The sequence below is a fragment of the Prunus dulcis genome, chromosome 5, assembly GCF_902201215.1.
Source record: "Prunus dulcis chromosome 5, ALMONDv2, whole genome shotgun sequence".
Classification (NCBI taxonomy): domain Eukaryota; kingdom Viridiplantae; phylum Streptophyta; class Magnoliopsida; order Rosales; family Rosaceae; genus Prunus; species Prunus dulcis.
Genome location: NC_047654.1, coordinates 4,578,592 through 4,606,000, shown reverse-complemented (window position 1 = coordinate 4,606,000; position 27,409 = coordinate 4,578,592). Strand labels below are relative to the sequence as shown.

The 27,409-nt window shown below is 36.2% G+C and overlaps 1 protein-coding gene across 3 annotated transcripts; it reads left to right on the top strand.

Annotated features, from left to right (window-relative positions):
* The first annotated feature begins 5,858 nt into the window (after nucleotides 1–5,858).
* On the top strand, nucleotides 5,859–12,103 carry LOC117627297 (two-component response regulator-like APRR2). 3 transcript variants are annotated; one of them, XM_034359315.1, is made up of 12 exons: nucleotides 5,859–6,048; nucleotides 6,597–6,801; nucleotides 7,411–7,490; nucleotides 7,812–7,878; nucleotides 8,164–8,210; nucleotides 8,491–8,568; nucleotides 8,665–9,192; nucleotides 9,720–9,860; nucleotides 10,325–10,600; nucleotides 10,699–10,767; nucleotides 10,908–10,982; nucleotides 11,323–12,103. In XM_034359315.1, the coding sequence occupies exons 2-12, from the start codon at nucleotides 6,672–6,674 to the stop codon at nucleotides 11,485–11,487; spliced, it is 1,656 nt and encodes a 551-aa protein (XP_034215206.1). In that variant the 5' UTR covers nucleotides 5,859–6,048; nucleotides 6,597–6,671; the 3' UTR covers nucleotides 11,488–12,103. The 3 variants fall into 3 exon arrangements, with proteins under 3 accessions (XP_034215206.1, XP_034215207.1, XP_034215209.1); XM_034359316.1 differs by having other exon boundaries at nucleotides 5,859–6,280; XM_034359318.1 differs by lacking the exons at nucleotides 7,411–7,490; nucleotides 7,812–7,878.
* The last annotated feature ends 15,306 nt before the right edge of the window (nucleotides 12,104–27,409 follow it).

The following is a 27,409-nucleotide window of genomic DNA, read 5'->3' as shown; positions in this document are numbered from 1 at the left end:
ATTTATACTAAAGGAATGTCGGCTACACCTTTACTTCTATTGGATGAAGTAATTGGCGGTTTACTAAAGGATAACAATATAACAACCTTTTTGTTCAAGCCAAAGTTGAAATATCTATCAAAAACTTTATTAAACAATTGCATGCTAGAAGATATGTCGATAAGAGGAAAACTTAAAGTTCCACCTCCTGCTTACATGACGTGACCAATTTGTATAGCTATACCAACTTTCTTGCTATTCACACTTAACTTAATAATATAATATGAAGGCACCACATGTTTTGACAGCAAAACATGATAACTAATAGAAACCTTTAACACCACACAATAAATTTGGAGGAAGATAAGCATGCGTATATCAAATGAATTATGTGCATATCAAATGAATAATAATAAAATACTTAGTTATTGTTAATTACATAGATTCCAATATAAAACATAAGCTTATTATCATAAAACGTCTCTAAGGCTTACGAAACTATCATATTGAATCCTTAACGTTTTTTTGTGTCACACATGGTTCTCAAGGTTAGTATGTGCAATCACAAATGGTCCCTGCCGTTAGGTTCGTAAAAAACTTCGTTAGTTTGCTGACGTGGCATACATATGATATATATCACAAAACATCCCTGAGGTTCACACACCTATCACAAATGGTGCCTACGATTTTGTTTTATTTTTAATTTAAAATTCATAAAATTTTGATTTTCTTTTTAAAATTATTTATAAATGAAAAAATCATTTATAGAAGGATTTTAATTTTTAATCTTGAGGACCATTTATGAACACTAAAACTTGAGTTTTTTCATATTTAAATTTTATAAATTTTAAATTATTTTTTAAAAACTCCATTAGTTTGTTGATGTGGCATATATATGGAGCCCACATCTACAATAATATAGTGTCACATGTATTTAAAATATAATATATATTTTTAAATAATTTTAAATTTAAAAAATTAAAAAATTTGGTAAGGACCATTTGTGATAGATGCGTGAACCTCAAGGATGTTTTGTGATATATATATGTCGCGTCAACAAACTAACGGAGTTTTTGACAAAACCTAACGGTAGAGACCATTTGTGATCATGCATACTAACCTTGAGGACCACAAATGACACAAAAAAATATGAAGGATGCAATCTGATAGTTTCATAAACCTTAGGGATGTTTTGTGATAATAAGCCTAAAACATATATATATAATTACTATAATTTAATACTTACCAGAAAATATTAACATTTTAAGAATAAAGACTCTCACAGTGGATGTGGTGAATGGTTAAGTGAGCCTAGATCTGACTTCACATTGAACGATTATGGCCGAGTGAGGAATAGCTCGGCCCTAAGGTTCACGTCATAAGCAACAAGGCCGTTTGTGGAGACGGTGGGGTGATTGATAGAGTCGGTGATGCACTAGGCTCAGTAGCACAGCGGGTCAAAGATGGCACTAGGCTCGGTAGCCCAGTGGATTCGAACTCGACTGAGAGACGGGGGTTTCTTGGAAAAAGCGGATGGACAGAATGGGTCGCCAAACTCAATAGCCCGACAAAAATGGACCCATATCTGGTGTAAACAAAGATATGAATGTGTCGTTGAATTGCAATGAATATCAAACCATAATTACAAAATCGCCAAAATTGAACATAGAAAAAAACTAAAATCGAACATTCATATCAACTATATAAAATAATTGGCCAAAATTATAAAAAAAATAAAAAAAGATAAAGATCATTTGAATAATGATTCAACCCCCCTTCATTCCAGCATTAATGATTTGGTTGTTGGATGAAATCAGCAAACCACAGGCTGTATTTGACCTTTAAAAAAGCACCCCAAAAAAAACCATGGGCTCCTGTTTTCCCAATTACTATTATCGGTTTTCAGCTTTTTGGTGCTATTGTCTCCTTGCTTGTTTCCTTCTTTTCTTTTCCTTTTCTTTTCTTAATATATTTCTTCATTTGTTACCCAAAAGAAACCATGTTAGCTTCAGATTACAAAGGAGTTCTAGGAATGTATCACATTTTCAATGGTGAAGTTTGAATGGCAAGCAAAAACAACGAGTGTTGTCTTGGAATGTAGAACCAAAAACATGGAATTAATGTTGGGGATAGGAACCTAGGGCTGGTTTGGTATTCTACTTAGATCTAATTTTATAAATTTAAAAATAATTTTTAAGTCTAAAGCTACAAAAATTCATTTAGTTGGCTCATTTTTAAAAACTCAAAAACATCCCCATTATTAAAAATAAAACAAATTTGAGGCTTTACCAACTGAGTCTAGTCAAGTATAAAAGGGCCTTGACTTGCAGGCCAGAGGTCTCAAGTTCGAATCCCTATGACATCATAGTTGCATGTGTGTGTGAAAAATCTTCATCCCTATAATTTAGACTATCGCTGGTACAAAAAAAGAAAGTGAGGTTTTACAGCTCTCTCTCTCTCTCTCTCCCTCTCTCTCTCTCTCTCTCTCTCTCTCTCTCTCTCTCGTTTGTTTCAATACGGGAATTAAGGAGCTCGTTCAGTAACGTTTTCGGAGAATGTTTTCTTAGAATATTTTATGAGAATGAAAACGAGAAAACAAATTTTCATTTTCAGGATTCGAAAATGCTCATGGTAGATAAATTGGAAAACATATTCAGAAAATAAAAATAGTAAAAACGTGCTTGGTAGGACAATTTAAGAATAATAATATGTGAGTTATTTTTCAAGTATATTTTTTGCTCATTTTTGTCCTAATATATATATATATATACATATTAATTTTGATATTTTAAAGGCTAAAATTATTACAAAAAATGAAAAATGTATAATTTGAGAATAATAATGTATAATTAAAATAATACAAAAATTCTAATTTTAGAAAAACCTAGATAATAAAATTATATTATCTTTAGTTTAAAATAAATATGAAATTGAATAATATATGATGGTTTTATATTATCGTTAGCAAAATAAAACAATGAAGTGGAAAGAAAAAACTACAAATTGAAAAAGAAAAAAAAAGAAAAAAGAAAAGAAATCAATTAGACCAATACACTATGTAGAAAATGAAAAAAAAAATGAAAATGAAAATGTGTTGTTTTCAGTTTTTGTGCATGAGTGTGAATTTGTTTTCATAAAATGAATTCCAGTGAAAATGAAAATGACATACCGAACGCGTTTTTGGAAGAAAATGAAAACGGGGCCTTGAAAACGTTACTGAACGGGCCCTAAAGTTCTAATTTTAATTTTAATTTTTTGTTCGGAGTTTAATACCAAATAAGTTTTTAAATCTTAAAATCAGTATTTAAAAACTCATGTTTGTAAAAATAAAAAATAAAAAATCATGATTTTTGAGTTTATATATATATATATATATGCATATGTAACAATCTTGTGAATTTATTTGTAAATAAATAAAAATATTTTTCAATTATTTGTATATATGACATAAAAGAAGAGATTTTCTATTTAAACCCCGCACTTCTCTTTGTTCATCCCAATACTTAAATCATTAAGCTCTAAGTTTTATTATTGTGTAAAAAGACAAAAAAAGACATCCAACTTAATACTTAACCCTAGTACATCTATACACACACCCTACACACCCCACCACTCTTCATATTAAGTTTTAGAAAAGTATATAACGATTATCATCTTAAATGCCATTTTTACTGTAGCAATGTTCTCAAATAGCAAATGACTTCATTATATCATATTATCTCAGTAGTCTAAATGTCACTTTTCCGTTGGGTAAAAAATAAAAGAAGATGTTGTGGTCATTGGTTTTCACTGTCATCATAAAACGAAACCAAACAAACTACAGTTTCCCATATGATCTAATCACATGATAAAAACAGCTTGTGAAAACAACAAAATCTCATGTATACTACAAATATTGTTTAATGATTTAAGTATTGAGATGAACAAATAAAATTGTGGGGTTTAAATAAAAAATCTCTTTTATTTCTTATTTTTTCAGATTGGGGTGTATTTAAGGGTAGATTGGGAAGATAGTGGGGTTTTCTTAGAAATTGTGAAAATTTAAATTAAAAGTTGGGGTGAACTAAGAGAAGTGTGGGGTTTAAATAGAAAATCTCTAAAAGAATTCGGATTGGGTTATCGGATAATTCAACAAATCTTATATGGATCTAGTTGTTAATGATTCGTTGAATTTTTGGATCAGATTGAGTCGAAATTTTTTGAAATCGGGTCAAGTCAGATTTTAGGTGCTCCGCTCCATCTCAGACCCATCAACATGCCTACCCATCCCCATCCCTAATAAGAATTTTTAGAGAATCCTCGTCCTAATCCTCGTCAAGGGTCATTCTCCCAAACCCATCCCAACTTCCAATTTAAAAAAGAATATATATTTATCATAAATTATAATGCTTCAATTTTACTTTATACTATCATTCAACTTATTTACATTCAATTGAACTACATACAATTAAACTCAGATACTGCAAGGACAAAAGTCCCACATAAAGTAGTCCCACATCAAACAAATATAATGAAAAGGAAACAAATAAAGTAATAGAAAAAGAAATGAAAAGGAAAAGGAAAACCAACCCAAATTTTTTTACATGTTTACCATGCATGTTTTATTTAATTTTTTATTTTATTTAAAAGAGAGTAAAAACCCTAGTTTTTGTTTTTGTTATGGATCGTACAATAAAGTTGATAAATCCAAACGATTAGTAGGAATACTTCCATTACACACCAAGAAAAGTGAAGTGCCTTAAAATATGTGTTTCCATCTTATCCTAGGTTAATTGTCAAAGATCCTAGTATTAATTATCAACATTAACAACCACTCATGGCATTGTTACTTATTATTATTAAAATGAAAATTTTATTGATCTATATAAACTCACGTGTTTCATTCTACATTATTTATTGAGATGTTGATTGCATAGGCTTTTCTGGTGGGAGGCTAAAAAGCATGTAAGATTCACATGTGAGTGTAGTGAAATGAAGGATGTCATAATTAATAAAAAAAAGAATGATATCATTTTATTTTCTTTCAAATTAATAATGTGATATTATTATGTGGGTCTATGGCTCTAAACAACAAAACAAAAGCTAGGCTTTCCAAAAACTTCAAATGGAAAGGAAAAGCAAAATCAAAGAATAAAGGACACTTTAATCACTCTCTGTTGAAAAGAGTGTTGTGGTATCAATCAAGTGGCTCAAAGAATTTAAATTGAATGTTGGTTCGGTGTCTCTGATTATATCCTAAGCTATTTCCTTATGAATATTAACTTAACTATCAAGGTCCAAACTTTATTGTGACCTAACAAATTTTTTTTTTTTTTTTTTGAAAAGGAATTTTATTCAATAACCAGATAGCATAATACACTGAGAAGAAAACGAAAAGATGTACAATAATTTTCTTAAAATAATTTTCTTCTGTTGGGTCCAATAATATATAATATAAAGCACATAAAAACATTTTCCAATAATATAAAGTTTGGACCTTGAGACCATGAAAAATTTCCTTATGTGAGATTATTATAAAATAATATGACAAAGTGGATTTAATCCTTACAAAAATGTGGAGTCTTTTAATACTAATGATAGAGCATTGGGTATCCTTAAACTTGGGAGAGGAGATTGCCCTTCATCATTTCTTAATTAAAAGAAAAATAACTTTACGAGAGGGAAAAGTGATTTCTGGGTAGTTTTCTTTTGTGCTATTCACAAAAAAGTAGGCGTAAAAAAAAAAGGGGAAGAAAGGTTATATTGACTGAACTTTTAAAGAGAGAGCCTTTTGCATATTCTGTGGTCCGTAAACAACCGATGGTAATTGTGCAGGTCTCAGACAGACACCCTTCAGAGGACGCACTTAAACCTCTCTCTCTCTCTCTCTCTCTCTCTCTCTCTCTCTCTCTCTCTCTCTCTGTGTTATAAGCAGCTTTCTATCTATATACAGCCAAAGAAGTGGAAGAAAGCCCGAGGAGGGGAGAGAGAGCCTTATCTTTACATATACTGGAGCTGATAAAGATTTTATCTTTTGGTGTTTTGATAAACAGTAAGAAAGATTTTATCTTTCACTGCATTTTCTTGGAGGTAATGATCATGTTGGTCTATGTTTAGTTTGCTTGCTGCAACTTAGTTTTGAGACATTATATACTCTGGGTTTTTTTGGGGTGCTTTTGTGCTCAATATGTGCATGCATGCGTTTGTGGGTTGAAGTCTGTCTTTTTAGTCTCTCTGAAGAAATTTCCCAGTTTTTGTTTCAGACTCTCTATTGATTTTTCTTCATTTCCTCTTTGACGGTCAATGATGTCCTTTATCTTTCGTAAGTTTTTTTTTCTTTGGCGGAGATCTTACATGGGTTTTATGTCTATTTGTGTTGTTATGCAAAATTAGCACTACCAAATAAGATCTTTACACTTGGGTAAAATCTTTCTGCTTGTTCCAACAGAGAACTTGGGTTATCTGGTTCTCTTTGTTCTTCTTATTACAAAGTTCTGGAAATAAGATCTAATAGTTACATCACGCATAAACATATTCAATCTGCAATGGGGTTTCTCCAATATGTATGTTTTAGTTCTGGGAATCTTTAAAGTTAACAAAAATATGGTTCTGATGTGTGGTTCATGTGGATCTTGCAGACTTCATTGGATGGTTATAAGCTGTGATCTGACACAGTTTCCTAGGACCGCCTGAGAAACGATGCCAAACCAGCTATGGTTTGCACTGCTAATGATTTGCAAGAGTGGAAAGATTTCCCCAAGGGCCTTAAAGTTCTTCTCCTTGATGAAGACAACAGTTCTGCGGCCGAGATAAAATCAAAGCTTGAGGCCATGGATTATATTGGTGAGAAATTTCTATCTTCCCTTTTTGTTTTTATCATTTTTTTTTTCTCTTAGACAATCTTCTTTCCTGAACTAGAAATACTGGTTTCACCCTTTTCCCATTTCTTCATTAATTTTCCATAAGTATACTGGTCCCCCGTTTTTCCCATTAAAGCATCTTATAATGCTTCTCTATATAGATGGATTCTTGTTTCCGTTTGAATGTGGTTTTGGATTTTAGTCATATGGAGGTTAGAAAGGTACCTGACCATGGAAAAAGAATCAATTTCTTGCTCACCATCACCATAGCTCGTTTCCCTTTTCCACTAAAGAAATAAATTGAAATCCCAATTTCATATTTATACTTTTGTGATCCAAATGTTGAAAAGTGGCTTTCAGTTTTTTTATATATTTATTTTGAATTTAAAGGTAAACTTATGTTTTTCTCTGCACTAAAATTAGAAGTTGAATGCAGGGGAAAAACCAAAGTTATCCTGTTTAGATCTAACTAGCATATCTTTATTTTGTTTTATCAGTATAATTTCTAAGTTTGTTTTCTATCAGTTTGTGCGCACATCTGTTTTGCATTCATGTATACACTCTTTTGGTAACATCATCATGTCTATTGCAGTTACTACATTTTGCAATGAAACCGAAGCGTTATCAGCATTTTCAAGCAATCCTCTAAGTTTCCAAGTTGCAATTGTTGAGGTACTGAACTTGAATGAAGCTATAACTCAATTTTGTTATTTTCAGAGAAATCTGACGTGCTTCTTCGGAGCATTGATTCTTGTTAGCTGGTTTGGAACATCCCAACGAAAAAAGAACCCAGTCTGTTCTTTGGTGGAGCATTTTCTAGAAAATGTGTTCTCAGCTAAACCTGTTTCATCTTATTCAGTATTTTAATACCATTGTGATGCTCAGTTCAGCACCTAGAACTTTTTGAACAATTCCCTTGATTAGTATAGTCTCAGAGTGCTTTAGCTGTCATTCCTGTAGCTGGATATATCCTAATAAGACTTATGGTCCCAGGTAAATGCAAGCAATGGCCATGGGGTTTTCCAATTTCTCGAAACTGCTAAGGACTTGCCGACCATTAGTAAGTTTATAAAGTAAACCTGAACCATTTTAAATTTGACACAAAATTGTATTTTTTCTTTTGCTTATTCATGATTTGTATTTGTTCCTGTTTTAGTTCCTTTGATGATTTTGTATGTTAACCATTTTATAAAAATATTTTGTGTTTTATTGTTTAGTATCTTTCTGAGTTTCGAATAACTTGTTAGATCATTAAGCATAACTAACCATTAACGTCAATGATAACTTTGTTGCTTCTAATATATTACTTGATTTCTAATGTGAAGCTTCCAAATCTTCTTTACAGTGACTTCAAACATTCATTGCCTAAGCACCATGATGAAGTGTATAGCGGTAAGATATTTGCTCTAACCTCTTATTTAATTCAAAAGTGCAACAGCAACATGCTCTACTCTGTTTGGATTTCTGGTATAATTCCCCCATAGAGTTCATTTCAATAATAGTCAAACACCGTGAACTTCTCCTTTTGAAATCTGCTGCCTGATCAAGGAGTGCTAATTTTGGTGATTTCGATTTAGGTCTACCATCTTATTGCTCAAATCATAACTGGAGATTCTTCACCGCTTTTCCAGTCAATCATATTTCAATCATATATTTGACAATCTATTTTCAGCTTGGTGCAGTTGAGTTCCTGCGGAAACCACTCTCGGAAGACAAACTTAGGAATATTTGGCAGCATGTTGTTCATAAGGTCTGTCCAGTATGGTAACGTTGTGTCAAGATCTACCACAAAGTTTTATGCAAATGCCGTAAGTAGAAATTTTCTGATTTTGTAAATCCTGAGCAGGCATTCAATGCAGGAGGGAGTGCCATCTCTGAATCACTGAAGCCTGTCAAAGAATCTGTAGTATCCATACTGCAGATCAAACAGGAAACTGAAGAGCAGAAATGTAAAATCTCAGTAGAAACAGAAAATGTTTCCAGGGTTCATGAAAGTGACCGTGAGCAGTCAGTAGGAAGTGATAAGTACCCAGCTCCCTCAACCCCGCAGCTTAAACAGGGATCACGATTACTCGCTGATGGGGATTGCCAAGATCAAATTAACTGCTTATCAGAGAAAGAGAGTGGGGAGAATGACAGTGAATCTAAATCAGTCGAAACTACATGTGGCAATCCAATCGATGAAGGGACAGTTCAAATGAGTGAACCTCAAATGACTCGGAAAAGGGTGGTTAAAGAGGAAGATGACTCTGTTAATGGGTCTCAGCACCCGCATAATAGAAACAGTGCCAATGACGTTGGTGGTGTTGCTGAAAATCTGAGTAAAGCATCTGCTCCCAATAATTCATGCAAATCTAATCGGAAGAAGATGAAGGTAATTTGGATTTCAGAATCATGTCAAATTGTTTGATCTCTTCCAATTGTTCCCCATACTGGTGCTGGCAACATCGGTTTTTTCTGTTCATGAGAAGCATTAGCATTTGGTTGCTTCTCAATTTTCCCCAGGCGTGCATAATAAAAGGATGCATGCATGTGTACCCTAATCATTTTTATATTCATCAAGTAAGGGTGCAAATTTTTACTGGACTCTTCTGATTATGAATATTCATAAGTTTAATCTATGATCACGAAATTTGAGCTTGCCATTGACTTGGAAGAACAACTGCTTGATAAAACAACATTGCCTCTAGTTTGATAATAAAAAAAATAAGATGCTCTGGTCTTGTCAGCTGTCCTTAAAAATGGAAAAAACTAGTCCACCTAAAAGCATGTTGCAGGTTTAGTAGACTAGTAGTTCTCTGGGAAAATGATGTACTAATTTGTTTTCATTAGAAAGGATTATGAGTGCACATGATTGTTTTGACAATCTTATCGCATTTGGGTTTTTGTCTTTGGTTTCAGGTAGATTGGACGCCTGAACTGCACAAGAAATTTGTGCAGGCAGTGGAACAACTGGGTGTGGATCAAGCCATTCCTTCTCGAATACTAGAGCTGATGAAAGCTGAAGGTTTGACAAGGCATAATGTAGCAAGCCATCTCCAGGTGGGCATTTTATTCTTTGATAACAAATCAAGTTATCGTTTGCTTGATGATGGAACTATAATTGCTGGAACCTCTTAAGATGTTGTTGAGACTTGTTTTATGATAAACCTATTGCATTGCATAACAACTCTTTTTATACTGAATTTGTTGATTACTGAGACATAAGAAAAGAGAATCAGTAAGAAGCTGTCTTTGTTGCTGCTCTCCTTCGTAAATTGAAGCATGTGTATCCCCATAGTTGCTAATGATCGAAGGCCGTATCCTATACAGTTCGCATAACTGAGATAAAATTTGTTTCGAGAACTTTTTCTACCAAGCATTTTTATTGTTTGAAATCCTATGATCTCAGTTACGTTAATCCTCTTTTCTGAGTGTCCGTCTTTGTTTTGATCAGTGCTAACAAGTTGATAATCCCCCTTCCCCATTCTGACCTAATGGGGTGATTGACAATTGTTATCATGCAGAAATATCGCATGCATAAGAGACACATCTTACCCAAGGAAGACGACCGGAGATTGCCACATCCTAGAGATCCAATTCAAAGGAGTTATTATCCTCAGAATCAGAAGCCTATCATGGCCTTTCCCCCATATCATTATAATAATTCCTTATCCATGGCACCAGTCTATCCTATGTGGGGACAACCTGGCAGTCAACCAGCTGGTGTCCAGATGTGGGGTTCACCTGGCTATCCCCAGTGGCAACCATCAGAAAGTTGGCATTGGAAGCCTTATCAAGGGGTAAGTTTGTCATCTTTCCCAAGTATATATATGAATGGTGGCATTAGCATTATTCATTGAGGAGATTCTTTTGTATTTGCCCCATTTTAATGTTACAGATGCAAGCTGATGCATGGGGTTGTCCTGTAATGCCACCTCTGCAAGGTGGTTATCCCTCTTATCCTCAAGTGAGTATGCCAATGAAAACTTCTACATTTTGTTTATGCATTGGTCATTTAATCTGTTGATTGTTCTTTCAACCACGCATACATGTTAGGCATGCATGTTAACCCTATCTTCTTTCACACTCTTTGTTTCTAAATTGCAGAATGCAGCAGGTTTTCACGCCGGTGTAGTTGATAATGGGTGCAGCATGCAACATAATTTGTTTGACCTTCATCCGGTAACACCAGAAACCCTTTATGTACATTGTTCTAAATTTAGACATTGAATTTCATTTTGTATTGCAATGTGAAAACCTTGAATTTCTAGCTAGTGCCAGTCGTTTTCATTTGAGTCAATATGGTAGGATTATGTATATACAAGGCGGAAAGTATGGCAAAACAAACTAAACGGCAATGAAGAGTCATTCATGTATCAATGTGATTGAATGACATTGGATAGGATTAATTTGCTACTTGAAGTAGACAAGTCATAAATAATTTAAGTGGTAGGGTAACATACAAACCAAAATCCAAATATGGACATGAAATTTAATCTCTTTTGCTATCTGTCTTTTGCAGGCAGAAGACGTAGTTGACAAGGTTGTGAAGGAGGCAATAAGCAAGCCATGGCTACCACTTCCTTTGGGCCTTAAGCCTCCTTCCACTGAAGGTGTACTGGATGAGCTATCAAGGCAAGGCATCTGCAACATCCCTCCTCACATCAACCGCTCTAACACCCGCTGATGTGGACCGGGTCCCATCATGATCACAAGGCTAGTATGGTCCTCAGGCAATAAAGTCTCCATAATGTTTTAGCAAAATATTATTTTTTTGTCAAATATTGCATGTGTTAGACACTTGATTGGTGAGGACCAGCTGTCTATTGTGGTCTCGGAGCTACCAGATCTTCATGTGCTTACTTCCCATCATCCCAACTAAAAAACTACATGTCAAGAGACTCTAGTCAGATGCAGGCACATTGAAATAAGCAAACTTTGATCATATCCTACTCTCCACAGTGAAAGAAAAAGTCATTTTCAGAAAGTTGACAATTGGATTCGAATGGCCAAGGGTTAGCCACGTTTGTGAATCAGCCTCATGTGAAAATTCTGATTGTAAATAGTTCCAAACACAAAAAGTCCTACTTGGGTTTGTAACTTTTTATCTGATAGAGGGTCTTGTGAAGTTGTGATCCATTCTGAGGTCCCTTTTGGTGCTGTTGGGTAGGTCCTACTTGTATTGCTGTTTAATGGAAGGGACAACAATGTCTACACTGACATGAGCTCAGTGGGAAGTTGACTTGTGGTTTATCTATAAATTATTGCGTACGGTATCAATGCAGTCAATTCTCTTTCGTAAATTGGATTAATTTAGAGTAATTTAGGCTATTACTTGTATAAATAAAAAATATTATTAAAGAAGAGAGGAGAGAATTAGAAATGTTTGCTGGTTTAGGCTATAACGATGTGGTTGCAAGTTGGCAGTTCCTTGTCCTGCAACTTGCAAGTATTGTACAGAAAATTTGAAGGGCAAGGCTGAAAATAAATAGTGTTTCAAGGATAGAAACTAAAGTTTTATTTTGTCAAAATCAAAGCATTATCACCATGAACCATCAAGAAAGAAATGGAAGTGAGAAATGAGAGTGGCCTTCAATTTTTTCTCGTAATGGGGCTCAGTTCATGTCACTTTCTGTTTTGGCTCAACTTGGCTGGACCACAGTGCATATATATATTGACAAAAAGAAAAAAAAATTATTATTAACTATGGTCCCTGAACTTTGTATCGACTTGATATTTGGTCCTCAACTTTCAAAATGGAACTTTCTATACCTTAATTCACATATTATGAATCTAGTGTCAAAAACCAAAGGTTAGATGGCTAGACTCGTGGAAGAGATGAGGGTAAGGATTTGTAACTTTAGGATTATAGTATTCATATCACAATGACTCTCATAATTTGTTGAGCCCCACTATTTTCGATTTAAAAGATTTTTATTTTATTTTATAAAAAAAAATACCTTAACTTGATTCAGTAACAGGAAAAAACACAAGAGAGGTATCATAAAAAATAAGAAAATGCTCAGGTATACAATTCAAGAGATAATAAATTGACAATTGTACTCATCTTTTTTATATTGTGTGATGTCAGACACCTTCTTCGGCGGCAAATGATTATATCCCCAAATAAGGCATGGGTCTTAACTTGATTCAGTAACAGGAAAAAACACAAGAGAGGTATCATAAAAAATAAGAAAATGCTCAGGTATACAATTCAAGAGATAATAAATTGACAATTGTACTCATCTTTTTTATATTGTGTGATGTCAGACACCTTCTTCGGCGGCAAATGATTATATCCCCAAATAAGGCATGGGTCAATAACATTACGTTTTCCATCAAATTTTATGATTTTTATATTGGTCTTCACGACTCTGTTTGATATATCCCCTACTTGAAACTTGTATACCCTCTAAAATTTAATACTTTCACTTGACAGAAAAATTTGTGTGAAACGGGAATAGCATTGTTTTGCTATCCTCGATCAATCACAATATGCTAAGTGGAAAAGTTATTAAGCGTTGCATACATTGATTGATCCGGTATAGTAAAATACTGTTATTCCCGTTTTACACAAGTGTGTCTCCACAACTGCATGGTAGATATCAATAGGGTACTCTCTCAAGGTAGTCATGAGCCATCATGATCTCCAATGTCATCATTCATAGTTGCCTCGCTATTTGCAGTGGGTGATTTCACATGTGAAAAGAGAGGAATTCGTGTGTTTAGAAGTTGCTGTGGTGTAAATAGTATGGTAGGTAGACATTTACTACATGACATTTTCGGTATGTTTGGCGGGTGTGTTCAATTCATTCAGGAACTTAAAAGTACGTGGTTTTTTTTTTTTAATAAAGCAAGGAGTTGCCTTTCAATAGATTGAAATAAAGTTCCCCAAACATGAATCACACACAAAAAATTGTAATGTTTTATTTTTCCGACATTGAAAAGAAAGAGTAATTCATATAGACTTGAAACTGGTTAACACGATTACAGCACACAAATATTTGAAGAACTAACCAACCGGTTCTTCTAAATGATATCACAAAACATTTAAGTTCGAGGATATCCGTGGCAAGCCTTATTGTATTGATCCGTGCAGTGCTCTTGAATGGGTGTGTTGTTTGGCTTGCCATGGCAGCTTTTTTCACCCGGTCGGTTACAGGCACTTTGGCCAGCAATCAACGACTGCCCAACTACAGTACCAGAAATTGTCTGGAGGAGCCTTATGCTGAATTCCGAGTCCAGCATGAACTCCGAGTCAAAGTCCAACTCAGAGTGTGCAAAACGGCACCCCGTGTCGGTGAGGCCATTGCACCCGGAGGCGGAGTAGCCGACGGTGACGACGCTGGTGTTGATGGGGATGCCAATGCCATGGCTTGTGGTGAGCAGGGTCATGGCCATCATCACCATCATCAGCTTCATAGCTCCTCCTGAGTTACTCATCTTTTGTTTTTGTTTTTGCTTTCTTTTTCTGCTGCATGCAGTCCTAAAAGCACTGTCGTATATATATATATAGAAGAAGTACGTGGCTCTTTACTCTTCATCCAAAGCACAGCTAGGCCCCTCCATAAACTTTTCATTTTGAGCCATTATTGATTGAATAATGTATATGTTTTACAGTTAAGAGAAAATGACTCCTTACAACACAGTTATAACCAGTCTTTATGAGTTAACTTCATCATTTATATAAATAAAAAAATAGATACATTATTTATAATAAAAAATTAATTACATTATTAGAAAGATAGGTACATGTATTAAGTAATATACACCTTATACATGTATATATAACTTACATAATAGCCAAGTTACTTCATAGGCACACGTCTTATTCATAAGCCATAATAAGTACTCTTATTTATGTAGTGGGGTTTAGGGTTTAGAGTTTAGGAGTGTCATCCTTCTAGGCATATCACTCATATAAAAATAATAGGTGTACATGTTTTCTTCATTTAAATGTAAATATCTCAATTAAAGTATTAAAATCACTAATAGGGTGTTAGTTCGATTGGTCTAGATTTTTGGTGCACTCAATTAAGAATTCAAGCTCTCATGTTACCAAATAGACTTGAAATTCATAAAAAGGTAATTCATATAGACTTGAACTTTGGTTAATACAGAATACAGCACACAAGTATTTGAAGAACCAACCAACTCGTTCTTCTAAATAATACAAAAGATCCCAATTTCGAATCTTTCAGTCCCTTAATAAAACAAAAAAAATTAAAAAGGAGAATCAAAAGCACACAAACGTACAAAGAAATTAAACTGACACTGATGAGTAGGGCACCAAATACTAAGAAGCAGAAAGAAGCAAACAAAAAAAAGGACACCAGTGGTAGTAGCGGTCAAATATTTGATTTAGAAATGTTTCCAGCAAGTCTTATTGGTGGGTTCCTCCTTGCAGTGCTCTGGTGTGGGATTTTGGTTTTTGTTACCTACCGTGGCAGGGATCTTGGTTACCAACTCGGTTGCAGAACGCAGCCTTTCCTCGTTGTTTTGATTATAGTAGTGGGATTGGAACCGTCACCCTTGACCTTGAGGATCCTTAGGCTGAATTCTAAATCCAATATGAACTCTAAGTCAAAGTCCAACTCAGAGTGTTTAATCCGGCACGCCGTGTAGGTGAGGCCGTTGCACAGGGAGGCAGAATAGCCGCGGGTGACGACGCTGGTGTTAATGTGGATGCCAATGCCATGGCTTGTGGTGAGCAGGGCCATGGCTATCATCACCATCATCAGCTTCATAGCTCCTCCTGAGTGACTCATCCTTTTTCTTTTTCTGCTGCATGCACTCATCAAAGCACTGTATATATTTTGTCAAAATAAGAGCATTATCACAATGAACCATCAAGAAAGAAATGGAAGTGAGAAATGAGAGTGACCAATTTTTTTTTCTCGTAATGGGCTCAGTTCACGTCACGCTCTGCATGGGCTCAACTTGGCTGGACCACAGTGCATATATATATTGACAAAAACTTTTTAGAAGCTATGGTCCCGAACTTTGTATCGACTTGAGAAAATCCCTCAACTTTCAAAATGGAACTTTCTATACCTTATTTCACATGTTATGAATCTAGCGTCTAAAACCAAAGGTTAGATGGCTACACTTGCGGAAGAGATGAGGGTGAGGATTGTAGCTTTAGGATTATAGTATTTCATATCAAAATGACTCTTAAGCATAATTTGTTGAGCCCCACTATTTTTAGATTTAAAAGATTTTTATTTTTATTTTTGAAAAAAATACCTTAACTTGATTCAATAACAGGAAAAAACACAAGAGAGGTATCATAAAAAATCAGAAAATGCTCAGGTATGCAATTCAAGAGATAATGTACTGACAATTGCACTCATCTTTTTTATATTGTGTGATGTCAAACACCTTCTTTTGCCGCAAATGATTTTAGAGATATTTAGTCATATATCTATTCTTAGCATTATTATTCACCTGTTTTTGATTTGTTCCTGTGATGGTAGGGTAAAGTTTCCCATTTGGTTGAAAATCATTTGTGGTCAACAAGTCAACTTTCTTTTGTGTATGAGCGTGTTACTGCTAGCAATAAAAATCCTAGCAGACTCCCTTAAAATAGATAACTTGCGCCCTAAGTTATTAATTTTTAAACAAGCGATTTCTGAATTTGGGTGATGAATATCTCCCAAGTAAGTTCTTTTATTGCCTTAGACTGGTAAGAACTTTACAAATTTTCACAATACAAAACTGATAGTTCTGGCCAGAATAAATGATAAGAAAGTGAACTGTTTCAGGCAAAACTACATTTTACAAAGCTCAGAAAGGAAAAGACCAACTCTAAAAAAGACAAAAGAGCGTTGGACTTCAATTTCTGCCTGTATAGCTGCTTTGATCTGGACTGCACTGGGTATGTCTGTGCTAGATTGGACCATCAACACCTTCAACTGTCAAGTTTCAGTTGTAAATCGATACCAACGTTCGAGTTTGGCAGAGCTTTAATCTATTTCAAGCCCTGTGAGGCTTTTTGAATAGGCAAAATTGGAAACTCTTCAGTCTGAAAGGGGTAGAAGTAGCTGGATTTGATGATTACTGAGCTGAAACTGCACTGTAATACCTGTTCTGCTTGATCACGGCTTTCCATAAATTTGTTGAGGTTTTCATATTTGTAAGAACCTGGACTCTGCTTGACTTGGCTTATGCTGAAGCAAATTTGTAACGAGAGAAGTCTCGCTTTGTATAACTATTTCTCTGAACTAAACTGAAATAAGAGATTTTGAATTATAGCTGACTTGTTTATTATGGCTCAATGAGCTTTGGTTGCTTCAGTGTTTGAAGGCTTTTGAGATCAAGTGATCATTTTGTCAATTGTGGTCTTGAGAGTTTTTATTTTGATTGATTTTTGGCTATCCTTGATCTGTTCATCTCTTCTCATATTTATAGTTTGATGGTTAGTTTGATTTTCATGATGAACATCTCCCTGCTCCCTACTTATCTCTTTAGAAAATGTAGTCTGCTTATCCCTTGGAAATGATACCTGCTCTGATGCATAATTTTTCTGTATATAGAAAAGGATTTTGATCTTTTGCATGAAAAGATTCAGAGACATCTCTCTTTTATACTTGCCTTCATTAACTTCTCTGTGATAGTTGAGATTTTTCTTTCTTCAAAGTCAGGGAGTCACGTAGGTTTTTTGAAAATAGATTTTTCCAAAAAAAAGAATCTGCTGACTTTGTTTCTGGGATTGAGATCAATGGTGAGAATTTGGAAGCTGGGTCCAATCCAATTCTTCTTATAAATTTATCGACCTGCTTGGTGATGAATTACCATTTAATTGGTAATTTGATTTATTTATTTTTGTTTCTCTTAAAAACTTTGCTATCTTTCAAAAAGACGTGGGCCTCTTATGTTGATTGGCTACTTTCCGGAGTCAAGGCCCAGTCTTCTTTTCTTTTATGTTTTGTGGGCCTCTTTGTGAGAAATAGGCTGGCGTGTGGAATTTCTTAGACCCAAACAATTATATATAAACCCTGCATCATTTAATTTCTATAAACAAACCAAAAAAAAAACCCCAAAAATGACAACTGGCCCTATTGAATTTAATTTTGATTATTAAATTACTTTGATGCCTATTGAGTGTTTTGGATTTTTTTTAGGAGGTTTTGAGATTGGGCTTGTTTTAAAAAATCGATGGCAGTTTTATAATTTATAAAAAGTTAAAAGCCTTTTTGTTATATTGTAAATAGGCTTTCGGTGTGTTCCTAAAGTCCATTTCATACTTTTTCTATAATTTGGACCCTTATATTTGGTATAATAGTGAATCTCCCATAATTATATCCCCAAATAAGGCATGGGCCAATAACATTTCGTTTTCCATCAAATTTTACGATTTTCATTTTGGTCTTTACAACTCTGTTTGATACATTACTTGAAACTTGTATACCCTCTAAAATTTAACACTTTTACTTGACAGAAAAACTTGTGTGAAAGAGGAATAGTACTATTTTACTCTCCCCGACCAATCATAATATACTAACTGAAAAAGTTGTTACACATAACATACTGTGATTGACTTAATATAATAAAATAATGTTATCCTCATTTTATACAGATGTTTCTCCTCAACTGCATGGTAGATATCAATAGGCCTAGGGTACTCTTTCAATGCAATCATGAGCCATCATGATCTCCAATGTCATCATCATTCACAGTTGCCTCGCTATTCGCAGTGGGGAATTTCACATGTGAAGGGAGAGGAGTTAATGTGCTTAGAGTTGCTGTGGTGTAAATGGTATGGTAGGTAGACATTTCTACATGACATTTTCGGTAAGTTTGGTGGGTGTTTTCAATTCATTCATGACATAAAAGTACGTGGTTTTTTTTTTCTTTTTTATAAAGTGAGGAGTTGCCTGTACGTGGCGTAAGTAGTATGGTAGGTAGACATTTTTTCTTTTTTTATAGTAATGTTATAAAATGACTTGGAATATGTACGAATATTTAGCTGCACGTAAAGTAGATGAGACACAGCATTTAACGAGGTTCGGCTATGCCTACGTCCTCGGAGAGCAGCAGCAGTAACTTTTCACTATATAAAATAATATGGCTACAATAGTGTTTACAATATGTGTGCAGTAAGAAAAAATTGCCGACAAACTCTACCCAAAGTCTCCAAATGAATAGTTAGTGGGCTCCACACAAAAACTTTACAACAAGTACGTGGTTTATTTCTACACTATTGTACAAGAAGCACTCTCAATATGATAGCTTTTGCTTTTTCTTTTGTTGCTGTTGTCTGACAAAGTGAAAAAAGAGGATAAAGAGAAATATGCTAAAGTAAGGTAGAATCCTAAAGCAAGTTAACTAATGAATCCAGAAATCATATATGAAAAAATGACTAATCAATATCAAATATCACTTAATAATTTCTCGCGAAGAATGTACTCTTGTAATAATTCTCATGTAGTTTCACAAAAATGCACTCTTGCCCAAACCGGTTTGTACGGTTGTACCAGATACACAAAAAAATTGTAATGTTTTATTTTTCCGACATTCAAAAGAAAGAGTAAATCATATACACTTGAAATTGGTTAACACGATTACAGCACACAAATATTTGAAGAACCAGCCAACTAGTTCTTCTAAATGATACAAAACATCCCAAGTTCGAACCCCCTTCCTTAATAAAACCAAAAGAAAAAAAAAAAAAAGGGAGAATCAAAAGCACGCAAACGTACACAGAAATTAAACTGACGCAGATTGAGTAGGGCACTAAATATTAAGAAGCAGAAAAGAAACAAAAGACACCAAGTAGTAGTAGCGGCCCATTAATGGCCATAGCAACCCCTATTGGTGGGTTCCTTCTTGCAGTTGTCTGGAATGGGTGGGTTGTTTCCCTTGTCATGGCAGCTATCTGTATTCCCCACTCGGTTACAGGACGCAGCACTCGTTGCAACTAACGACTCCAGAGAAAGATGAGCGTCATTTGTCTGGAGGAGCCTTATGCTGAATTCCGAGTCCAACATGAACTCCAAGTCAAAGTCCAACTCCGAGTGAGCAATCCGGCATGCCGTGTCGGTAAGGCCGTTGCAACGGGAGGCAGAGTAGCCACCGGTGATGACGCTGGTGTTGATGTGGATGCCAATGCCATGGCTTGTGGTGAGCAGTGCCATGGCCATCATCACCATCATCAGCTTCATAGCTCCTCCTGAGTGACTCATCTTTTGTTTTTGTTTTTTATTGTTCTGCTGCACGCAGGCCTCAAAGCCACTATAAATAGAAGTACTTGGCTCTTTACTCTTCATACAAAGCACAGCTAGGACCCTCCATAAACTTTTCTTTTTGCGCTATTATTATATATACAGACAGACCACGCGATTCACGACTCAGTCAGTAGCTAGCCTAGCATCCAATCCAAGCACTAGGCTTGCGGTCCCTGCGCATTTGTGTTTTAATTAAAGATTACTACTTTATCTATGTTCACTCGTTTTCTTACCTCACCATAGGAGGAGCTTCTAAACGCATTCAAGAATTTATGAGCCAAAATTTTGAGAAATTTTATATGTTCTGGGTACACCACGTGGCTGGTGTACCATCCAATAAGCATACGATATGTGAAATTATTATCTAGCTTATTGCATTTCTTTTTATAACATGTGACGGTCTGCATTGCCAATATTCTATATGTCTTCCATCTATTGGATAGTACACTAGTCACGTAGTGTACCCAGAAACTTGAGAAAGTTTTGAAATTCCCCATTTTGCTTCATTTAGAATTAGAAAATTATAGGGGAAAAAAAAATCATAATATTATCATAATATTAATTGTTGTTAGATGAGTTTAATTTTTTTAAATTCATGTAACAGAATGCTCACTATTAATTAAGATGGTGATCCTCCCTCCAAAAAAAAAAAAAAAAAAAAAATTTAACTTGGTGACCGGATTGCTCTCTTCTAATAATTCTCATATAATTTCTACCCCAAACCGGTTTGTACGGTTGTACCAGATACACAAAAAAGTTGTAATATTGAAAAGAAAGAGTAAATCATATAGACTTGAAATTGGTTAACACGATTACAGCACACAAATATTTGAAGAACCAACCAACTAGTTCTTCAAAATGATACAAAACATCCCAAGTTCGTTCCTTAATAAAACCAAAAAAGAAAAAAAGAAAAGGGAGAATCAAAAGCACACAAACGTACACAGAAATTAAACTGACGCAGATTGAGTAGGGCACTAAATATTAAGAAGCAGAAAAAGAAACAAAAGACACCAGTAGTAGTAGCGGCCCATTAACTGCCGTGTCGGTAGCAAGCCTTATTGGTATTTGCTTGAGCGCAGTGCTCTGGAATGGGTGTTTTGTTTCCCGGTCCATGGCAGCCTGGTTCACCCGGTCGGCCACAGGACACAGCACTCGTTGCAACTAACGCCTGCAGAGAAAGATGAGCGTCATTTGTCTGGAGGAGCCTTATGCTGAATTCCGAGTCCAACATGAACTCCAAGTCAAAGTCCAACTCCGAGTGAGCAATCCGGCATGCCGTGTCGGTAAGACCGTTGCAACGGGAGGCAGAGTAGCCACCGGTGATGACGCTGGTGTTGATGTGGATGCCAATGCCATGGCTTGTGGTGAGCAGTGCCATGGCCATCATCACCATCATCAGCTTCATAGCTCCTCCTGAGTGACTCATCTTTTGTTTTTGTTTCTTATTGTTCTGCTGCACGCAGGCCTCAAAGCCACGATAAATAGAAGTACTTGGCTCTTTACTCTTCATACAAAGCACAGCTAGGACCCTCCATAAACTTTTCTTTTTGCGCTATTATTATATATACAGACAGACCACGCGATTCACGACTCAGTCAGTAGCTAGCCTAGCATCCAATCCAAGCACTAGGCTTGCGGTCCCTGCGCATTTGTGTTTTAATTAAAGGTTACTACTTTATCTATGTTTATTCCTTTTCTTTTTATCCGTTCAAAGTCTTTTTAAAAGAAAATGAATTAGTGACCTCTGTTATTCCCAAGTCCCACTGTGGAAGTAATTTTAAGTCGAATCTCTCTTCTTTATTTAAAAGAAAACATAAAACAAAATGAAGAACCAAATGCAGAACGTACCAATACAAACTCTCCACGTACACACAGAAATTAAAAAGCAGAAAAAATAACACCACTTATATAAGCTTGCACACGATCTAATGCATGGATCCATCCAGTAGTAATTGGCTTACTTATTATCATGGTCGTAGCAATTCTTATTGGTGAGGTCCTTGCAATCTAATTTGGCTTTTTGGTTTTTGTTACGGTGGCACTTGACAGATTTATCATCCTTTGGAAGCGTTTCTCTCATCATGGCGGTAGCAATTCCTATTGGTGGGGGCACTGGGCTTGCAATCTGGTGGGACGATATTGTTTTCCTCCTTGTGGCACTGGTCAGATTTATCAACACCTGGGGGGCCGCAGGACACCGGTCCACTCTTCAATCCGGCATAAGTGATTTTGGGATCGCCAATATCCTTGAGGATCCTTATGCTGAATTCTGAGTCCAACATGAACTCCAAGTCAAAGTCCAACTCGGAGTATGCAATACGACATGCCGTGGCAGTGGCAGTGAGACCATTACACCTCGAAGAGGAGGAGTAGCCGCCGCCGCTGACGACGCTACCGTTGATGTTAAAGCAATGACTTGTGGTGGTCAGCAGGGCCATGACCAAGCACAAGATACAAAGGAAACAAATACTGAAGGGAGGAGTGGAAAACTAAACCAACACTCAGTTTAGTGCAAAAGGGGACCCCTCCCAAACACAAGCAAACTAAGGTGGACCAGGTAGACCATCCGAATTGAGAACGTGCATGAGAGCAAGTGGAGCTCTATTGAGCCAGCATCACGCTTCCACCAGACCTCTACCAAGCTTTGCAGCTTCATGTGCAGCCATATTTTGGCCTCTAGGAGCCCAGCACCACTCACTAGAAACAAAAGATATCGCCAACTTCCTTATGTCCTTGATAATAGGCAAGATAGTCCAAGCTCTATTACCCATCTTTCCATTTAAACCATCAACTAAAACTTTGGAATCAGATGCCAAGATATTCTGTGATGCCCAAACTGTGCAGCCAGCTTCAAACCAGAAAGAGCCGCTTCGGCTTCAGACATAAGGGCCGACTCACAAGAGTTAGGACCCGCTGTTCCACCACAAAAAGCACCAGTTGAGTCACGCAAGATCACCCCAAAACCTGCCGAACTAGCAGCGTCGGCCCACGCTCCATTGATATTGACCTTGATAAATCCCAGTCTTGGAGGGCACCAAGAGGCACGACTGTCCATGCGAGCATAACTATGTCCAGCGATTTAAACGTGGCGGCCTGGTATTCAAGAGCAGCCCTACTAGCATTATTAATCACAATAAGGGGATCAATCTTCTGGCCTTCGAAAATGACTTTGCACCGGGTTTTCCATATTTCCCATACGAAAAAGCTCACAATGGTAAGAATCCTCTCTTTCTCACTTCGGGGCAGATCCTTAGCCACGTTTTGAAACCACACGTCTATGGTTGAAAACCTTTGGGAGTCCACCATATATTTGAGAGGGGAGCCAAACCACACCGGTTAAGAGCCAGTTTGGCATTGCTGTGCTGTGAAAATAATCGTTATCAGATTTGCTGTGAGAAAAATCAGCTGTGAGATGAAGCAATTTGGCGTTTGATAAAATTTTTGTTAAAAGTGTTGTTGGTATTGATTTTACGCATAATCAGAAAATGATTGCTGCATAATCATTAAACCTAGCGTCTCTTCGAAATTGATTCCTGCATAATCAGAAAATGAAAGTATCTCATTAGCTGTTTTCCCTTGCAGCTTTCTCTTACAATAATTTTTAATAATAAGTGATTTTCTCACAGTTTAGCAAATGAGTTGGGCTTCTCAAAATTTTTAAAAAATCACTTATCACTCCAAATAAGAAATGTCAAACTGACACTAAGTCCAGGAGATAGGAATAAAGTGTGTTCAATAGATTCCTCAGCTTGCTCACAAACGGGGCATACAGGGGACAAGGCACATAGCTTCTTGTGCTGCATGCACTCCTCAAGCACACACACATATATATAGAAAAAGAACATCTGTTTACTCTTCTAACAAACAAATTACATGTTGGCACGTGTATAACATTATTTACGTATTGGTGAAAGAAAAATAGATCAGTGGTGTATCGATTCTATTCAAGACCAACAGTGGTGCACTAGCTACACCTGCGGTCCCTTCGTTTGTGTTTTTTTAAAATAAAAGTTACTACCTTCACTTTTCTTTATGCTTTTTATTAATTTGCTTTTTATTTGTTTACAAACTTTAGGTCTTTCCAAAGGACTTAGAATTATTGCTGATGACGGCAGCAATTACGTATTAGGGCACAACACAACGAAAAGCTACCTAACGAGGAGATTTTTTTATAGCCAAAGTTAGAATAGGATGATGGAGGATGTTTACTCACAAACTGTCACGGTGTAATATGACTTCAAATATAAGAATATTAGTCTGTAAATTAACATCATTTTTTCACTAGGCCAAACCTATTAACAATTAATTAGAATAAATATTTTATGTACAACAAATTACAGAGGGTTCCAAGTAATTTGTAAAGTTCAAATTATCACAAAATTGAGGGTTCCAACAAAAAAAATGGTGGAGAGGCTTTAGCTTTTTGTTTTTTTGTTTTGTTTTGTTTTTGTTTCTGTTTGTGGTGGTGGGGAGGGAAGGGGCACGATTTGAGGTCAGATTTGGAGGAGATTTGAGGCCAAAACGTGGTTGACCAGATTGTGGGTAGATTCTCCTAATTTAATTTGGACTTTATCTCCTAATATTATTTTATTTTAACTTAGTTTCCTTGTGGGGATTGGGTAGCTAGGTTTTAGGAGGTATTTAAGCTCCTTCTCACAGTAATTTTGGGATTTCTTTTTGGCTCTTCAACATGGAGAGCAATTGCTAGGATTTTGGAGTTTTTGTAACTTTAAGTTGTTTTCATTCTTTTTCTTCTTAATGATATTTCTATGATTTTAGTTATGAATATGCATAACTAATTTCATTTTGCTAGGGTGAAGCCTTGAATCTTAGCAGGAATATGTGATTTTTATTTAATTACTTATGATTGAGTGCATGCATACTTTGAATTGTTAATCACTGTTTTAAACTATCTAATTTTCTTAATGCCTAATCACCATTAGGATCTTTTGAAAAGTAACTATATGCAATTTTGGTTGGAAGGTTCCCTGGAATTGACGCTGACTTATTGTGATTAATAATTGTAATTTCACTTAAGATGAACACCACACTATTATATTTTAGTATTTGCGCGACGAACCTAATTTTGTCGCGCAAACTAACATGTAGTCGCACAAATAAAAGCGCGACAGAAAGATCGTTGCGCGCAATCTGTCGCGCAAAGGTCGTGAAGAAAGACTTTGCGTGATAGATTATATCACTCGTCGCGCATTTTTGTGCGACGGTTATCCTTCGTTACAAAAAAAGTTCAGAGACGACTCAATCATTCGTCGCACAAAATTACGCGCGACGAAACCTGATCCGTCGCCAAAACAATGCACGGCGAATAGATGTCGTCGCGCAAGACGTCCCGTAGACATTTGCGGCACCAGGAGTTCATCGTCGCGCAATTGGTACACGTATTGCGCGACGAAACTATGTTGTGGCGTAATCTTTTGCGCGACGGTAAACTGCGTCGCGCGGCACGTGCCCACAAATTTTGCGCGACGCAATTCTGTTGTCGCAGTAATCTATTTTAGCGACGAAAACTTTCGTCGCGCAAAAATAATTATTCGTAATTAAAAAATGAAACATTATATTTTCGGAATATATACATTTGCGCGACGAAACACCATTCGTCGCGCAAAACTAGTATATATAATTAATATATAATTATAATACTACTTTTGTTTTATTTTATAAAAAAATAAATTTGGTTTTTTGTTTTTTTTGGGTAACAAAATGAAATTCCAATAAAAAAAAATTTATTTTATAAAATAAATGTGTGCTACAAGAGAAAGATTTAAAAAATAATTACGAAAATAAAAAAACTAATCGAATAATGTTCCAAAATCTACATTATCGTCTGGCACATGCGGTTCAGAGGTCTGGGGGTCTACAGGGGCCGGCATCTGGTGTGGATGCTCGGGATGGACGGGCTCGGAGGTCGGCGCATCAAAATGCGGGACTGGAATGCCGGACTGTGCGAGGGACTGCAGAATGACCGACATCTGACTCTGAAGAGTGGCCACCTGTGCTGTCAAAGCAGTGACCTGACTGTTTGACTGCGCTGATGAACGGGGTCTGGGTTCCCTCCGCCTGGCATTCCCCATCCCTCGACAATATGTACCCGGTCTCCTCCCTAGAGTCTGATCCAATGTCTCCGTCAAGATCTGAAACCCAGCATCCTGTGGAGGATCCACAGACTCGATCGGAGTATCGGGAGGAAGTTGGGAGGCGGACTCCTGAAGAACCAACTGGCTCCTCTCCACCATCGTCGTCTGTTTAGCATAACATAAAATATAAATTCAAACACTCATATAATGAACTTTAAAGTTGAATCGTAACATAAGAACTAAAATTAAATAATACTTACATGAAGGGACTCGGCCAACTCATTCCCAGGCCGAACATAAATGTCGCCAAAGACGTCGATCTCTGGGAATTTGGACCCCCCCTAAATTGAACAAAAGAAGACAAATATTAGAACGACAAAATAAATTAAGAATAATGAAAAAGTAAAAAATTAAATAAAAATTATTCTATTATTACCTGACGCCGTGCATCCATCCGATAGGAGAAGGGCCTGGAACCCGAATGATGGAGAAGAGTCTTCTTCTTCCTATTGCCCTTATTGACTTTGGCTTTATTCTGTTATACAAAAAATAAAACGTATTAGTTGAAATTGAAATTAAATATAAAAAATTAAAAAAAACATTTGTAATAAAATAAAATAAAATATAAAAAATTACCACAAAAGCGGGCGCCTGAAAATGAGCGCAGAGCCACGCCCAACTATCCTCCCGCCCCTCAAGCTCTTTCGGGCAACCCTCTTGAAGAGCGACTTGCGGATCATCGAACGCCTCAAAATGGTGGTGCAAGTCGCTCTTCCATTGCTTGTACCTCTCAGAGAAGAGTCTGTTGACGTACGCCAACGACTCTTCGTCAAGGTCCTCCAAGTTGTAGTTCGTCTGCAATAAATTAATTACATACATTTAAATAATATAAAAACTACGTTTGAAAGAAAAAGAATGAAAAGGCCTACATACCGACAACTGGCCGCGAACCGCAGTCTTGGTCTCGTCAGGCATCACCTTCCAAGACTTCCATTGCATCGGGCAATAGCTCCGAATGACATGACCAATGTCGTGGGCCAAGGAGCTATGCAACTCCGCCGTCGGTGCAGCCCGATGTCGCTCGTCGTATCCGATGTTGATACGACTGTTGGTCACCCGGGTGACCTTCGCCGTCTTCAATTGCCGACACGGCCCTCGGGTGTTCTTCTTTGCTGCAAAGAAAGATGACATGAATGTTAAATAAAAAACAAATTTAACAATCAAATACACACACACAAAAATTAAAAAACAACAAGAAGAAATAAAAAATAAAATTAACTGGATA